This window comes from Schistocerca piceifrons, chromosome 8, assembly GCF_021461385.2.
Source record: "Schistocerca piceifrons isolate TAMUIC-IGC-003096 chromosome 8, iqSchPice1.1, whole genome shotgun sequence".
Classification (NCBI taxonomy): Eukaryota; Metazoa; Arthropoda; class Insecta; order Orthoptera; family Acrididae; genus Schistocerca; species Schistocerca piceifrons.
In genome coordinates, this window is record NC_060145.1 from 382641041 (window position 1) to 382659777 (window position 18737).

Sequence of the window (18737 nt, forward strand, 5' to 3'; positions counted from 1 at the left end):
GCGATTTGGAGTACCTTCTATCTGTCTGACTCTGTTGACTTAATTAATGAAGATGCAAGACAGCCACACCAACCAAAATAATTTCATTTGCAGTGGTGGCAACCAGCCTCCGCAGCGCCAGCCGTAGTACGGCGTCAACAATGTAGCATGTGCGGCTTTGCCATGACCGGCATATGCCAGGTCCGAGTTCGGGAGGCAATTCTAGTAATAACTATAGCCAAATTTTTTACCCACGGTATAGAAGGAAAATAAATAATGGTGACAGAAACTACTCTGGCTACAACGGTAACCGGAAATGTAATTGGAATAGAAACGATAATGGGAATCAGTGAGGCAGCGCTTACAGTAATTTTCAGCCTCAATTTAGCAACAACAACACGGTTGACCCACGAAAAGTGCAGTGGCAGTACCCGATTAGTAATCAACACTGTCAGTCCCAAGCGCAAAGTAACATTACGCCTATAAACTCAGGGCAGAATCATGATCGGAATCCGCAACAGTGGAATAACACGCCGGGAGTGTATATTATAAAAGTGACAAACGAAACACTTACAAACAGTAATAATGGGGCGATAAACTAAACGTGGCCTCTTTATGCTCCCCAATGAGGCTATGGATAGCCGTGGGGGTGATCCATACTGCCATGGTAGTAATTTGCTGAGGTATCAAGATGAAAAAAAGGTAAGATAGGTATTAATCTCTATTACAGATCAAGCTCAACCCTGTAAGAAACACTTTAACAAAATACTACATGGTATTACCAGATTTGTGGTTGGGGAAAAAGTATTACTTAAGATCCATGTGAAATCTTTTCTGTTAGCCAAGAAAAATGCTAAGTGGCAAATAAGTTATACTGGCCTGTACATTATTGTATATATTCCGCAAGACAGATTTTATTTACTTGCGTACACTCACAATGATAATATCAAAAGACTCTATGCACACAGAGACTTGAGGAAATTCCACCATATTTAAGTATCACACTTTACATCTGTCTATGCACACGAGTGAAATAAGTAACCTATGGTAAACAGAAGGAATACGATTAAAGTAATTATATTTTATGCAGCTACGTGAATCAGAGCATTTCACTACGTTTGTTTACATTTGTGACTGTGGACACAATACACAAGCGCCGGCCACAGTGGCCGAGCGGTTCTAGGCGCTTGCCTGCTATGGTCGCAGGTTCGAATTCTTCCTTGGGCATGGATGTGTGTGATGTCCTTAGGTTAGTTAGGTTTAAGTAGTTCTAAGTTCTAGGGGACTGATGACCTCAGATGTTTAGTCCCATAGTGCTCAGATCCATTTGAACCGTTTGAACAATACAGAAGCAAGCTAGGACATAAACATCAATTGATGACTAGCAATGTTAGCACAGGGTGTACTTGGAAGGTTTCACTAAATAGTTTATGATCACAGTGGTGTTTTTAGTTTTAAGTTTATGTACGAAGGATTCTGGAGCGAACAATTAGAAGAGACCTTGGAACAAAGTAGCTGTAAGTTTTTTATGCCACTTTTGCATCAAGATACAGGGTATCAAGGTACAGAGAAAGTTACAGAAAATATTGGACTCCCTAGGGTAATGCATAAGTATATGGTCACGCAAGTACATGTCATGTTGCAGAGTGAATATTTTCCGAAAACTCATTGACAAGCTCTGCGTAATAATAATCTGCTCTTTGTCAAAGTCGGTTATCTCCATGGATTCCCCATCGGCAGCCCATATCTTTCCTGGGGTGATCCCCCGTCCATGTCTGCTCCGCTTACACACTTTTGTTACCATGTCATGTGCAGGCAACAACAGGCGGAATCCAACGTCGCGGTAGGCAGTGGTGGTATTGTTGTGGCTTATGAAGCCGGCTGTCCACGTTCAAACTGTTACCTTTGAAGAGAAACACATGGATGTAAAACTGTCCCAAAAACGTTCGAAACTGGTGCAAACGTTTGGGCACAACTCGTGCCAATGTGTGATATTTGCCAGGGTGTTGTGCAGTGGTATTTGCAGACCTAGTTGTGGCGTTGCGACGACAGACAACGGTTGTTTTTTCGTAGACGTGATTCTGTTTATATAAGTCGATATAAACAACCAAAACAGTTTCAGTGTGAATATATTGGTAGAGTGAGACCTGTTACGCTGCGACAACGGCCACCAGATCTTATATCCGTATCACCCGCATGGAATATGGGGGGGGGGGGGGGGGGGGAGGGAGGGGGAGGATAGGAGAGACAGGCCCCTTCTGGAATCGGAAGAACAGGCGTATTATTAATTACAGAAATTCAACGGAAATCCAACACATGTCTAGATATGGACATATGATCAACTACTATACCATAGATCTAACGTTGCCGAGGTGGGAAATACCGTGGTTTTAGCAACTTTACAACTTGGGTTTGTTTAGTTATTAGGCTGGCGAGGCAGCAAACGAGAAACATGAATTTTACTATGTGTGGCGGAGGTGGTTTCCTAGGAATTTTACAGTCGCAGCGAATTTGAAAATTTACAGAATGTTGCCAAAATAGCCCCCCCCCCCCCCTCGATATGTTCTCTACCACTTTCTTGTACAGAGCCCCGTAAAAAAGACCAGAAAGGAACCACTCTTACACAATGGAGTACGGATTCCGAAACCTATTCCCAGCTCAAAGCAAACGTGTCTGCAATATACCTTTCCATCTCTTACTACCAAGGGGACACCCCTCTTCCTGCGCAGCAGTCGTTTACCATTTGACACTGGTCAAAGAAGACGCATCAGTATTTGCTTATACCACGTTGTGTTTTGAAATGGAGGTGCTAATTTACTAGACTGAACAAACGTGGTTTTACAATATCTTTTGATATATACTTCATCAATGGTCTCAAATGCTTCAGTACAAAATACAGAATACAATTTTCAAAGCTACGAAAGGAAGAAAGGTAGAAATTTCAAGGTGGAAAAGAATTAGGAAATCAGCAGCCCAGTGGTCATGTCGCCATAAAAATGTTGAAACTGGAAAGATGAGGACACCTTAGTTCAGTCAAAGTATCGGTTTCATCGGAAATTTTGTGGTTGCTTTCTGAATCTCTTAGAATGGTCGACTGAGCTTGGAAAACCGATGTCATTCAGTTTACTTTATGTCATCTAACTCTGAAGAATAGAAGGCATGAAAATAACTCAATAAGTCCATTACCATTATCTGACGTGAAGTACCGTAAACAAACGGAGAATAGTACCTGGTATCAAAGTTCGAATATCGTTCGCAAGCTTTCTGATAGTTATTTTTTTAGTAACCAACATGACTCTCTTGTGTTGTTGGATTCTTTTATATTTCAGATTTTCAGTTCTCAGGATCAAATTAGCATTATTAATATTTGAACAAAAATACCTTTCCTGAATATTTCTATCTTTACTTTCGGTCTCATCGTAAGCATAATATTTCATCATATGGAGATACAATTTTGTATTGTTAAATCCAAAAGTAGGAATCTATATTCATACTGATAACATAAGAAGATGAGGGACAAATGGTTCAAATGGCTCTGAGCACTATGGGACTTAACATCTGTGGTCATCAGTTCCCTAGAACTTAGAACTACTTAAACCTAACTAACCTAAGGACATCACACACATCCATGCCCGAGGCAGGATTCGAACCTGTGACCGTAACGGTCACGCGGTTCCAGACTGAAGCGCCTAGAACCGCACGGCCATACCGTCCGGCGATGAGGGACATAATGTTATGTTGTTACATCAAAAAGACGGTATCTGTTTCCTTATTGGTGATAAACGAAGAGATGCTTTGCATACATTAATGAAATATTTTCACCTTTTGGATACCAAATTAATCTAGAGGGAAATCGACTAAAAACCAGACCCAGTATTGTTGTTAATCCATCAGTTGTATTCGATCCGGTGCCGTCAAGAATCCGCGAATCTCCGACGAGGTGGAGGAGGAGGAGATTTGCGTTTAACGTCCCATCGATAACGAGGTCATTAGAGACGGAGCAGAAGCTCACATTAAGGAAGCGGCTGTGCCCTTTCGAAGGAATCATGCCAGGATTTGCCTTAAGCGATTTACGGAAATCACGGAAAACCTAAATCAGGATGGCAGGACGCGTATTTTAACCGTCGTCCTACCGAATGCGAGTCCAGTGTGCTAACCACTGCGCCACCACGCTCGGTAGAATCTCGGAAATATCGAGCTAACATGAGTGGCTGTCTGGGTGAATCTCAGAATATAATGAGAGAGACCTGTGACATTCAATACGTTTGGTATATTTCGTATCAAATTTAGTTTTTAAACATTTTAAAGAACGTAGTTCTTATATAGGAAAGCAGGGACCTGCAATTATTATAAACAAACTGGAAGCAGTCTTGATCAGTTAGCAAAATCAAGACTGCTTGCAGTTTATTTTTAGTTTTTAAACTCATATAATTAGTTATTAAAATAAGGCAACCTCAGAAACTTTCCACCACTCGAATAAATTTCTAAGGACGCCCATGTAATTTTTCCTGGGGTACTACGAAGACTGTAGTGTGTAGTATTCGTATGACACCAGTCGAGTATTTTATCACAGGAATTTAGGAGCAGCTGAAATACTGATTGCATAGCTATAGTTTTCTCACTACTTATGTCTGTCACTAAACTTCGGATGTACAGAATGCAGCCTGGTTTCAATACAGCATCTTAAAGTCGTGTTGTAATGTAGAGCCGGTGTCACGCTCTTGTTGGATTATTAAGGAAATTATAAGTACAAACATTTCAACATATCTAAGTCATTGTCTAACCCTTAAGCTCGACATCATCAAACGATAAGTTTCTAAACATTAATTCTGGCTTGAAAATGGCTACTTTATCATCCTCATGAACACAGCAAGCTTTTCACAGGCACAGTCTGTGTGGCCACTTTAGACTTATTGCTAATAAGGGTCCCAAACACAAACTGCACAAAGCCGAAGCCATCATTTCCAAAATACGATGCCTATCAGCACGTATACTATGCGTTTCCGAACTGGGGTTCCATAGAAAAATGGCCAGTTTGATATAACCATTGCTAGTGTTTTTTTGAATCAAGGTATATGCGGTTATAGGTATCACAGCTGAATACTCTAACAGACAGCATCAGTACTATCAGTTTGGCGTTTTCATTGTATCACTGTGCATCCTAAAAGTTTTCTCAGAATTAACAACTGTTACATGCAGTTAAACTCGTCTTTTGAGGCGAAATTGCAGGCCAAATAAATTTTCACATTTCTATTCTGCAGAAATAAATTTTTAATGATCAGCAGCCTCACTGCTGATGCGTTACCAGCTTGGGCAGCCCCTGTGCTACAACGGCCATACTTGGATGAACAGCAACAATGGCATGAAGGATTTGATGGCTGCCTCGCGCCTGCAGACATCATGTACACTAAGTGACCTGCTCCCATTTGTGGTGTTGCCATCTTGGTCATTACAACGACAGTTTTGGAGCAGCTTACGCTGTTACTGAACAGCAAGCACCCTATTGAGGCATTACTGAGGTAGGTGGCCTGGAACATGCACATCGACAGCTGATACCCTGTTTCATAATCGGTAAACGTTTACTGTTTACCATGTCCCTGTTTAGACGTTACCAGCGTGGGCAGCACCTATGCCACAGTGGCGTGGTGCATAAGCATTGCTTTCAGGTAGTCTGGTTGCAGAGAAAAATTTCTCTGCTGATGAGGCCTTAATTGAGCTGGCAGCCGCTACAGCTCAGTGGCTTTCTCTCTGAGCAACAGTGCCAACAATCTGCTTACTAAGTGACCAATTCCTGTCCAGGCGCTACCCATATGGGGAACCCCTTTCCATAGTTACTTACTATCAGTTCCATGCTGGCAACCTGCTTTCTCAGTTGTAAGCTGCCTACTGAGGAGTTCGTTCGTTGGCGGTGAAAAGTACTGCAATAGCCTAGCGTGTAAGTAACGCCTGGCAGCAACTTGCTAACCATGTAGTGAAATACTACCTGCATGAGCAGTGCCTCCACCAGGTGCATTGGCAGCAGTGTCTTTATTAATTGACTAGTTTCCCACAGAGCCGTTATCTCTTTGGACAGCCCCTACATTGTGCCTGCGCAGTGCCTGCAGGCTGCCTTCTCATTAAGCAAACAGCTCGTTATTTCGATTAAATATGGTCGATTCCACATACAGCTGTCATTTAGAGTGTCAGTTTTTATTTATTGCAATTTCTGTTCGGAATCTTAGTGACTTCCAAGCAGCTGTAAGTTTTTTGGAATGCCACTGGCAGAGATATTACAATCTGAACTATGAACATTTGACAAGTTAGCAATTAGACACCTGATGTACTTTGTATGCACCTTGCTATTCATGTTACGCAAGTCCACGTGCCTACCGCCAATCAGACACCAAAGTTCTTGTGGTACTAGCGTTGTACTGAGCGTTTGGATCGCCTCTGACATTACCTGTTTGTTTTAAGGTGCAATTTGCCTGTTTACTAAGTAGTCATTTCCCTGTTGTGTCTTTACATATATAGGCAGCCCCTGAGATTTCACCATCCTCACGCCTGAGCAGCGTATTGTAATGGATTGCCTCTGGAGCCCATTTTTATTTTAATCAATAAGCATATGATCTAATTGGCTCTGAGCACTATGGGACTTAACAGCTGTGGTCATCAGTCCCCTAGAACTTAGAACTACTTAAACCTAACTAACCTAAGGACATCACACACATCCATGCCCGAGGCAGGATTCGAACCTGCGACTGTAGCAGTCGCGCGGTTCCGGACTGCGCGCCCAGAACCGCGAGACCACCGCGGCCGGCATATGATCTAATTATCAAGACGTTTGTATAATATTACTGTTGAGAGGTCAACAGTTCACTGATATTATTTTTTATCTGTCCTAATATATATTAAAATGTTGTGGAATTCTGTCACTTGCGTGAGTCATCCTGTCATCAACGCAGATGACAGACCCATAGCATCGCGCTATGGCAGTGTACTCTCTGTCATCTAAAAAGGATCACCCGATTTTATTTTCTCAAGAAATGAAATACATTATATTATTATAACTCGGTCCAGTACTGAACTTCATAATGGAAATGCATATGCGTCACATCACATACATACATTATGCTGGCTGTATACTATTGGCCATTAAAATTGCTACACCACGAAGATGACGTGCTACAGACGCGAGATTTAACCGACAGGAAGAAGATGCTGTGATATGCAAATGATTGGCTTTTCAGAGCATTCACACAAAGTTGGCGCCAGAGGCGACACCTACAACGTGCTGACATGAAGAAAGTTTCCAGCCGATTTCTCATACACAAACAGCAGTTGACGGGCGTTGCCTCGTGAAACGTTGTTGTGATGCCTCGTGTAAGGAGGAGAAATGCGTACCAACACGTCTCCGAATTTGATAATGGCCGGATTGTAGCCTATCGCGATTGCGGTTTATCGTATCGTGACATTGGTGCTTGCGTTGGTCGAGATCCAATGACTGTTAGCAGAATAGGGAATCGGTGGGCTCTGGAGCATAATACGGAACACCGTGCTGGATCCCTATGGCCTCGTATCACTAGCAGTCGAGATGACAAGCATCTTTTCCGCATGGCTGTAACGGATCGTGCAGCCACATCTCGATCCCTGAGTCAACAGATGGGGACGTTTGCAAGACAACAACCATCTGCTCGAACAGTTCGACGACGTTTGCAGCAGCATGGACTATCAGCTCGGAGACCATGGCTGCGGTTACCCTTGACACTGCATCACAGACAGGAGCGCCTGCAATACTGTACTCACCGACGAAGCTGGGTGCACGAATGGCAAAACGTCATTTTTCCGGATGAATCCAGGTTCTGTTTACAGCATCATGATGGTCGCATCCATGTTTGGCGACATCGCGGTGAACGCACATTGGAATGGTGTATGCGTCATCGGCATATTGGAGTATCACCCAGCGTGATGGTATTGGGTGCCATTGGTTACACGTCTTGTTCGCATTGACGGCATTCCGAACAATGGACGCTGCATTTCAGATGTGTTACGATCCGTGGCTCTACCCTTCATTCGATCCGTGCGAAACCCTGCATTTCAGCAGGATAATGCACGATCGCATGTTGCAAGTCCTGTACGGGCATTTCTGGATACAGAAAATGTTCGACTGCTGCCCTGGCCAGCACATTCTCCAGATCTCTCACAAATTGAGAATGTCTGGTCAATGGTGGCCGAGCAACTGGCTCGTCACAATACACCAGTCACTAATCTTGATGAACTGTGGTATCGTGTTGAAGCTGCATGTGCAGCTGTACCTGTACGCGCCATTCAAGCTCTGTTTGACTCAATGCCCAGGTGTATCAAGGCAGTTATTATGGCCAGAGGTGGTTGTTCTAGGTACTGATTTCTCCAGATCTATATGCAGCCAAATTGCGTGAAAGTGTAATCACATGTCAATTCTAGTATAATATGTTTGTCCAATCAATACCCGTTTATCATCTGCATTTCTTCTTGGTGTAGCAATTTTAATGGCCAGTAGTGTAAGTGAATTTAGATTAATCAAGGAACAATGTGATGCACAGTCTGTGCAAGAGAATATCAGAATATGCTAAGTATGATGTGGAAGCAGTGATCTTCTAATTTGTAGTTTGGATATGACAGAATTAATCGCGATTAATGCATTTGAAATTTAATACTGGGCCATTTCATTTTATTTGACTTTAGTTCCTTACGTGAATTCACTGTGAGTAGGTTGTTCCTTAGAAAAGCTGTATGTTCTACGTGAGTTGAAAATTTAGCAGTCAAGTGGCGTCACACCCTCTCTACTCTGATCCTTCACTGCCAGAAACTTGAAATATTTCAGGGCTTGTTAGCTACAGCAAATAGCGATTGTGAGGAGATACTGTATGCATCCCTTTTGTCTGGCATTTGACTTGGGTCAATAACAAACTCTTAGTGCAACTGCGCTCATGTACTCTATATCATTCCCAAAAAAATAATGAAGTGTTACTTGAGATCAAATTTGCCACAACTTATTTACTAAGTGGTCAGTTCCTTGCTCAGTCATTAATTGTGCAGGGAGACCCCTTCACATGAGTGGTCAGAAACCTGATCATAACCTGTTTACTGAGTAGTTACCACCCTGCCTGGGCAAGTCCTGCACTGGGTTGCTGGGTGACCAAGAAATTTTTTGGTTACTAAGTGTTAAACTCCCTGCAGTACCATTACCTTTGTTGGCAGCACCTGCAACTGGGTGGCCTGGGGCCTGATTGACTCCTGGTTATGAAGTAGTCTGCTACCTGCTGGGCCATTACCTGTGTCGGCAGCTTCTGTGTGGTGTCTGAGCTGCACCTGTTTACTAAGTGGTCAGCTTCCTGCTGCGCCATTACCTGTGCTGGCAGCTCCTTCGCCTGTTTAGTAAGTGGTGGGCTCTCTGCCGCATTATTACCAGTGTTGGCAGCTCCTGTACCTACGCGGTGTGGTGCCTGAGCAGCACTTGTTTACTAAGTGGTCAGCTCCCTGCTGCACCATTATCTGTGTCAGCAGCCCTTGCAGCTGGGCTGCATGGTGCCTGAGCAACACTTGTTTACTAAGTGGTCAGCACCCTGCTGCGCCATTACCTGTGTCAACAGCCCCTGCAGCTGGGCAGCATGGTGCCTGAGCAGCACTTGTTTACTAAGTGGTCAGCACCTTGCTGCGCCATTACCTGTGTCAACAGTCCCTGCAGCTGGGCAGCACGGTGCCTGAACAGCACTTGTTTACTAAGTGGTCAGCACCCTGCTGCGCCATTACCTGTGTCAACAGCCCCTGCAGCTGGGCAGTGCGGTGCCTGAGCAGCACCTGCCTGCAGCTGTCGGCCGCCGCCTGCCAGTCGCCCTGCTGGGCCCGCAGCCGGGCCAGTCTCAGCAGCGCCCTGAGGGTGGCCTGCAGGTGCGCCGCCGGGTCCCGCAGCCGCTCGCCGTCCAGCTGTGTGCCGTCCTCGTACACCTGCGACGCCTCCCGCAGCCGACCCCGTGCCTCCAGCAGCTGCCCCAGTGACACGTACGCCGCTGTCACACCAACAGGTTACAGTCTCACTACCTGCTCACTGAAAAACCCTATATGTATGAATATGCTAGCTACTGATTCTTTGATAAAATGTGACGTAACATATACACCTGTATGCACACATGCCATACTGACGACAACATATCAGCCAGGTGGATGGTGCCCTTATCCCATACGGGCATAACTTCCATTTGTTGAAATATATTTTCCCACATGCTACACGACTGCCAGCTGTAGGATAGCCGTAGGAGTTCATATTTTATCCACTCGATGCAGCAGGAGTCGATTCACAATTTTGCCTTCATTGAAAATGTTATACGAGTGTGAGTCAAATGAAAACTTTAAATATTTTTTTAAATATTATTTATTGTGCAGAAGTGGTACAAAGCTGTATCACCTTTCAAAACAATCTCCCCCATGCTCAATGCAAGTCCTCCAGCGCTTACAAAGAGCATAAACTTCTTTAGAACAAAATTCTTTTGGTAAGCCCCATAACCACTCATGCACTGCGTGGTGTACCTCTTCACCAGAACAGAACTTCTTTCCTCCTATTGCGTCTTTGAGTGGCCCAAACATATGGAAAAGGTTGGTGAGTATGGTGGGTGAGGAAGACACTCAAAATGCCGGTCTGTGATTGTTGCAACTGTTGTATGGGCAGTGTGGGGCCTTGCATTGTCAAGTTGCAAAAGGACACCTGCTGACAGGAATCCGCTTTGATTTTATTGCAGGCCGCAGATGATTGTTTAGGAGATCTGTGTATGATGCACTGGTGACAGTGGTCCCTCTAAGCATGTAATACTCCAAAATGACGCCTTTTTCGTCCCAAAAGAGAGTCAGCAAAACCTTCTCTGCTGATGGTTCTGTTCGAAACTTCTTTGGTTCTGGTGATGAGGAATGGCGCCATTCCTTGCTCGCTCTCCCATTTCCGGTTGGTGGTAGTGAACCCAGGTTTCGTCCTCAGTAACGTTTCTTGCAAGGAAGCCACCACCTTCTCGTTCAAAGCGTCGAAGTAGTTCTTCACAAGCATCAACACGTCGTTCTCTCATTTCAGGAGTCAGCTCCCGTGGCACCCATCTTGCAGACACCTTGTGAAACTGGAGCACATCATGCACAGTGTGGTGTGTTGATCCATGACTAATCTGTAAACATGCTACAATGTCATTCAGTGTCAGTCGGCGGTTTTCCTTCACTATGGCTTCAACTGCTGCAATGTTCTGTGGAGTCACAACTCGTTGTGACCTGAACAAGGAGCATCTTCCACTGAAGTCACACCATTTGCGAACTTCCTACTCCATTCTTAGACTTGCTGCTGTGACGAACATGCATCACCGTACTGAACCTTCATTCGTCGATAATTTCAATAGGTTTCACACCTTCACTACACAAAAACCGAATAACAGAACGCTGTTCTTCCCTGGTGCAAGTCGCAAGTGGGGCGGTCATCTTTATTCTAATACTGCGACGGTATGTGTGCATCTGCACTATGCTGCCACCTACAGGCCATTCTGCACGCTGTTTGTAGCACGCTTACCAACTTACAGGATAACGGCGCGAAATTTCGATATGTTATTACAGATTTAAGGTGTTCATTTGACTCACCCTCTTGGTAACATCAGATATTAGCTGACGGAACCATCATGAAGAACACAAAGGGTCCATCACTTACCAACAAGCTTCAAAAAAGACAGTTAGACTGAACAGGTTTTTTTTTTCTTTTTGAGGAGGTGAAATGTAATGTATATTGCCACTCCACAAAACATCAGGCAACTAGCAAAGAACTTTCTGTATGTTCAAAAGGAGGTTTTATGAGAATAAAGAATCCAGATATTGTCAGAAGTTATGACATAACAAGACTATATAGGCTATGTCAATTAGCTTTGCAGCTACTACCCATTCACAAGAAAAGCAATCAAGTACTGGAGAAACTCTGCTTTCGCGTTTTCCTAATATCTGTCGTGATTGATTTATTTTGTACATGGATACCATCAAGCAGAAGATATCTCTAGCGGAATTTATAAATGAAATTGGAATGGAATTGGTAGCTGCAGGAGCAGATATTCGATCATTGGAACCAACCCGAAACACTAGGCTAGATAGAAATTTTGGTCGCCATTTTATAGAAAAGGTGCCACAAACTGTCAACAATGTGAATGTCTCACACTACTGTGAAGTTTGCGCCGGCCGAAGTGGCCGTGCGGTTAAAGGCGCTGCGGTCTGGAACCGCAAGACCGCTACGGTCGCAGGTTCGAATCCTGCCTCGGGCATGGATGTTTGTGATGTCCTAAGGTTAGTTCGGTTTAACTAGTTCTAAGTTCTAGGGGACTAATGACCTCAGCAGTTGAGTCCCATAGTGCTCAGAGCCATTTGAACCATTTTGTGAAGTTTGCTCTGACTAAGGAAAGAAAGAGACTGACAGGCGGATGAGGAAAGGAAGCAAATTGTATTAACATTACTGCGATGTTGAACTTTGTCTGCCACAATCTTTTGAAGACTAATATTTGGAAGTAAATTATGCGTAAATTACATGTACTCAATTTTTGTTATAAAATTAATATGAACTTGTGAAGCTACTATTTGTTTTAATTTATACTTGAAATCTTTGTGAGAAAGTGTAAGACCTTTTCCAGGAGGAAGTTCTTCCATGTTTTTGGCAACATTAATACACCAGTACTAATGAGAAAATATGTGTATGCAAGCATATCTCATAATCTATGAAGTATGGGGTTTGAAATGATGCTAGATTTTGGCCTCTAAGGAGCTAGACTGTTGAGTAATTATACTTTAAATTTGATATAAAATCGCCAGTTCACCTACGATATCAAAGGGGAAAGGTAGCGGTGTTGAATGTGTTAAATTCAATAAAATAGTGTCCACGGCAAGTGAGAGATTTATACCAATTAAATTAATAAGATGCAGAACAGATTCACATGGCCCGAAAAACAAGTTAGCATACTATTGCTTACAAAGAAAACAATATGCCCTACTTAGAAGAACATATGCTCTCTACGATTGGCAATGTTTTACCCAAGTTCCAAATGTAGTGTGCACATCTTTGCGAGATGTCTGCAAAAGTTTCCGCAGTGAAACTCTGCCTCAGAATCTGGTAGGAAAGCCGAACAGATTTTTTTTGTCATATGTAAAGTATACGTAAATTGCAAACAGATCAGGAATTGTCGTAAGCTGGACACTGGAAGTTCAAATGGTTCAAATGGCTCTGAGTACTATGGGACTCAACAGCTGTGGTCATAAGTCCCCTAGAACTTAGAACTACTTAAACCTAACTAACCTAAGGACATCACTCACATCGATGCCCGAGGCAGGATTCGAACCTGCGACCGTAGCGGGACACTGGAAGTATCTGGAAGTATACCATTAGCGAAAGCCAGACAGTCTGGAAACACAGTAGTGTCGCTGTATGCGTAGCGATATGAGAAGATACTGAGCACTTTATACAGCACGAAATAGTGATTACTTACCGCCTGGTTGGTCTAAAACCGTATGAGAGGCGTGGAGTGCATGGCATGTCAGTTCCTCCTCTTGCAGCAGGAGGCGACGGCTGTCGTAACGAGGTTTTACATCTGTGGCTAGCTATGGTTACGTTCTGTGGGTGAAAATACTAGAACCTTCTGTACTGAGACACGACTGAATGCGTGCACTAAACTCACAACAAGATATGAAGTTAAGAGATAAGAGAGTGAGACACGCCTTCTTCAAATGGCTCTGAGCACTATGCGACTTAACTTCTGAGGTCATCAGTCGCTTAGAACTTAGAACTAATTGAACCTAACTAACCTAAGGACATCACACACATCCATGCCCGAGGCAGGATCCGAACCTGCGGCCGTAGCGGCCACTCGGTTCCAGACTGTAGCGCATAGAACCGCACGGCCACTCCGGCCGGCAGACACGCCTTCTGGTACTGCTAATCGTACATGGGTTCGCCCACTGAACGTAGCAAACGCTCTTCCATATCAGGCGTGCAGACTGTGCGGGGTCTTCTACTGTCAGTCTTCCGAGGTGCAATAATATCTGTGACTCTCAGATGCTGAAAAAATCTGCCGAACTGCTCAGTAGCTCGGAACGTGCTTCTGTTGAAGTTTAGAGAACATACCTTCACCGAGGAGTCAAGCAGTATATGGCTCCCTCCTACGTATATCTCGCGAGGAGACCATGAGGATAAAATCAGAGAGATTAGAGCCCACACAGAGGCATAGCGACAATCTTTCTTTCTACGAACAATACGAGACTGGAATAGAAGGGAGAACCGACAAAAGTACTCAAGGTACCCTCCGCCACCCACCGCCAGGTTGCTTGCTGAATATGGACGTAGATGTAGAACTGATTATCAGAGGGCATTCTGTGCTGTAGATACTTTTCAAATAGAGGGCACGGGCTCGCAGGCTACGTCCATTTGCTAAACCGTAGCAGAATATCATAACCGACATTTCACTTGTCAGGTAGCAGGTTTCCATTGCTAGCAAGTGGTGGAGCAGAGAAAATGTGTGTGTACTACATCATTTGTACTTAGAAACAACGCAATGTATATAACCGCTGCATGAAAGGAATCTGGGTAATTAAGCAAAAATTAATGTGCTGGTAGCTATGTAAATGAAGTTTCAAAAAGTTTATCTCTTCAAGAACTATCTATTTTCATCTTAAAAATGGGCACTGATGTAGGGATTGTGAAATTCATTCTTTAATGCCGAAGAAAAAAAAAATAAAAATCAAACTACAGATTATATTGAAACTTCTTTGCTTTCTCTTGATGTATATAGCTTTAATAATAATAGAATACATATCGATACTTATATATGTTATGCTTCATGCTTTATATATAGACAAAACTCTAAACTTAGGAAAAAACTAAAAACGTAACGGTCAGTAATTCTATGAAATGATTTTTTCAAACGCAAGAAATAAAATAGCTTACAGAAACGTTAGAGACCCCTAATTTGCTGTACATGATTTCGAATATAATTCAAAGTCGTACGAAATGTTTCTTATATTTATTTTATTTCTTAGTTTTAGACAAACCATTTCACAAAGTACACTGGACAGCCAGAGAAACTGGTACACCTGCCGAATATCGTGTAGGTCCCAGGACACCCCTCCCCCCCCCTCCCCGCTTCTTTAGCACGCATAAGTGCCGAAACACGACGTGGCATGCACTCGACTTATGTCTCAAGTAGTGCTGGAGGGAACTGACACCATAAATCCTGCAGTACTGTCCATAAATCCGTAAGCTTCCAAGGGATGGAGATCTCTTCTGATCAGCACGTTGCAAGGCATTCCAGATATGCTCAATAATGTTTGTGTCTGGGGCATCTGGTTGCCAGCTGAAGAGTATAAACTCAGAAGAGTGCAGCAATTCTGGACATGTGGGGTGTCGCATTGTCGTACTGTAGTTGCCCAAGTCAGTCGGAACGCACAGTGGACATGAATGGATACAGGTGATCAGACTGGATGCTTACGTACCTGTGACCCGTTAGAGGCGTATCATGGGTCCCATTTCACTCCAGCTGCATATGCCCCACACCATTGCAAAGCCTCCATACCCGTACACGTCCATCCGCTCGATACAATTTGAAACAAGACTTGTCTGACCAGGTAATATGTGTCCAGTCATCAACAGTCCAACGTCGATGTCGACGGGCCCAGGCGAGGCTTAAAGCTTTGTGTCATGCGGTCATCAAGGGTACACCATTGTACCTTCGGCTTCGAAAGCCCATATCATCGATGTTTCGTTGAATGGTTCGCACGCTGACACTTGTTGATGGCCCATCACTGAAATATGCAGCAATTTGCAAAAGGGCTGCACTTCTGCCACATTCAACCATTCTCTTCAGTCACCGTTTGTCCCGTTGTTGCAGGATCTTTTTCCGGCAGCAGCGATGTCGGAGGTTTGATGTTGTACCGGATTCATGATGTTCGCGGTACATTCCTGAAATGGTCGTACGGAAAAATTCCCACTTCATCGCTACCTCGGAGGTGGTGAGTCACATCGCTCGTGTGCTGACTATGACACCACGTTCAAATTCACTTAAATCTTGGTAAGCTGGCATTCTAGAAGCGGTAATGGAGCTAACAACTGCACCAGGCACTTGCCATCTTCTGTAGGCAGCGCTGTATTCTGTCTACTTACATATCTCTGTGTTTGAATATGCATGCCTATACCAGTTTCTTTGGCGCTTCGGAGTATTTGACTCTTTAAGTCTTGAAGATTACGAAGGTGCCACCCCGGCCCGGTCTGCTGTTTGCTTGCCGGCAATACTTGGCCAGTCGGGAATCGCTTCGTGTACTTCTAGGAGTGTCGCCGTACCTGCGAGAGAGGGCCGGTAGTGGATGGCGAGCCGGTAGCTGCGCTCTGCCTCCTCCGGGCGGCCTCTAGCCTGCAGTAGGTTGCCCCTGCAACACAGGTAAACAAAGGGGAAAGTAATGGCCGGAAATAGAAAGAAGATAGCGAATAGACACTGTGTATAAACCTGGATTACGTCGGAGTCTTCGCAGCTCCAGTGACAAACCACACCACACAGGACATTTCCAGAGTGTTAGCCCCATCGTACTGCTAATGCTACCAGTAATTCACTCTATAATTTATTAGTGCTAAGACAGAATATGTATCTCACAAAGGTACTGAATAAGCTAGTTGGGTTTTGCGATTATTATTAATTAATTACTATATAGTAAGTCTGTCGGTTCAGCATCAATTCTCCCAGACGCGTTTGATGTGTGCAGCAGAACTTAAAGGAGCACAGAAAGAAACGGCTAAACGTTATGCGTAACTAAAATATTCATGCTAGGATTAAAATTTACTGAGCAAGATGCGGATGATGAAATAGGATTGTAATGTGAAACAAGGTTTACTATCAAATAGTTTATATATTCTTCTACAGAATGCACCATTTCTCAGTCGTAACAACTGACTATAAAATCTACGAAAATCCTAATATCCACTGAGGTGAAGAATGAACCTCCTTAAAAGTTTATAAGCTGTATGCTTGCCATAAAACACTAACGCTCATAATCGTCAGAAATGTGATAGTGTCACCACACGGTTTATATATCACCGAACTCAATACATACCATATTACTAAGAGTGCCACAAATATCTAATGCAATGAAACAATTCGAAAACAAAGTGCTGTATCTTCCACGAGGAGATGCTTCATAAGCGATAATAAAACACAGGTAGTCAAAAATAAGGATTCATTACGACTTGAGTAAAGTGATTTAAAAAGAAAGGCTCTGAGCACTATGGGACTTAACTGCTGAGGTCATCAGTCCCCTAGTACTTAGAACTACTTAAACCTAAATAACCCAAGGACATGACACACATCGAAGCCCGAGGCAAAAAGAAAGGAAAAGCTTCTCTCAATAAAAACTAGTATAACTTTGCAGACACTAACTGGCTTACGTCTGGAACACACAGTGAGTAAACTTACTGCGATGCGAAGACTATGTCACTGATAATTCCTAACAACGGCGGTTGAACGTGCGGTGTAATTGGCCGACAGGTACGTTTCGGGATATCGCTGGAAAGTCGTAGATCCCGCTGAGGTGTCTCCCTTCCGGGCTCTGACTGATAGGCTCCTAAGAACCGGCGTATGAATTGGACTAGAGCTTCGGCGGAGCGGACTGCCGATGTTTTTTTTTTTTTTTTCTTAGTTGTATTTCAGTTCCCCATCGGGGACAGCTGGCAGCAGCATATGCGCTGCTCTTCAGCCGAAAGACATAAATCATACAATAGAAGACATTTAAAAAGATGTTTTGACTTGCTCCGCCCTATATATCCGGGACGCGGGGGAATTCGTATCCAGTTCCTCACACGTGACACGTAACATGACGGAGGAGGCAGGTCCCTGGCGCGGAGGGCCTCTTGTGGCGCTTGTCCTGCGGTATGTCGGCCTTTTGTGGTCGACGCAGTCTGGGGAGGCAACGCCTTGTGCTTATGCAACCCCGTTATGCTTCAGTGCCTAAGCGATTGCTGATTCCTGCGTGCGAACGTCGAGTACATGGGACAAAGTCTACCACACGTATGAAGATTAACGCTGGCCAGCATAGTTCGCGACCACAGGATTGCGGAATTACTCTTAAGTGTTTAACGGTGCAACTCTCCTGAAACAGAGTCGTAAACTGGCGGTAAAATTTTTAAGGCATTTACATAAAACATCGCTTTCTGGTCGCAAAATATTCTGTCTCTGTGACGCTGTAATCCGCCACGCATCAGAGACTCGAGACAAGTGTACTCGGCAAGGATTCGCTGCCGATTTACTGTACACGTAACCTAAAGGTAGGATTCCAATGCCGCGTTTGACGCATGCGGCAGTCGTTATGCGTCTGACGTAGTGCGGCTGACGCACAGCTGGCGATTCCCATAGAGCGGCGGCCGCACAGTGTTTAGTTGGTCTGCTGCGTCTGTGCCGAAAGGATGAGTGAGCGCGATTTGTTGTTTTACCTATTGTTAGAAGACGTTGAAGATGAAGAAATTCAGCTTCAGCTATGTAAGGGAAATGCTCAAACACATCCGATTTACCTCACAAGAACTGAGGAAGGCTATTGTGAACAACTCATCAATGGGCATTTGTTAAAAAATGACCAGAAATTTAGAGAGTATTTCAGGCTGAACATAGCGCAGTTTAACTATGTTCGCGATCTCGTCAAAGAAGATATCAGGAAGAATTCGTCTCCCAGATATCCATACCCTATAACACTAGATGAAAAACTAGCTTTAACAT

The 18737-nt window shown here is 43.9% G+C and overlaps 1 protein-coding gene across 1 annotated transcript in view; it reads right to left on the reverse strand.

The window, feature by feature from the left end:
• Positions 1 to 9666: 9666 nt before the first annotated feature.
• Positions 9667 to 18737, reverse strand: part of LOC124712366 (protein O-mannosyl-transferase TMTC2-like) — a 124185-nt gene continuing 115114 nt past the window's right edge. The window contains exons 8-9 of the mRNA XM_047242661.1: positions 16322 to 16407; positions 9667 to 10004 (exon numbers count right to left, since the gene is read on the reverse strand). Of these exons, the coding sequence (XP_047098617.1) occupies positions 9667 to 10004; positions 16322 to 16407 (424 nt within the window). The remainder of the gene's footprint in view (positions 10005 to 16321; positions 16408 to 18737) is intronic.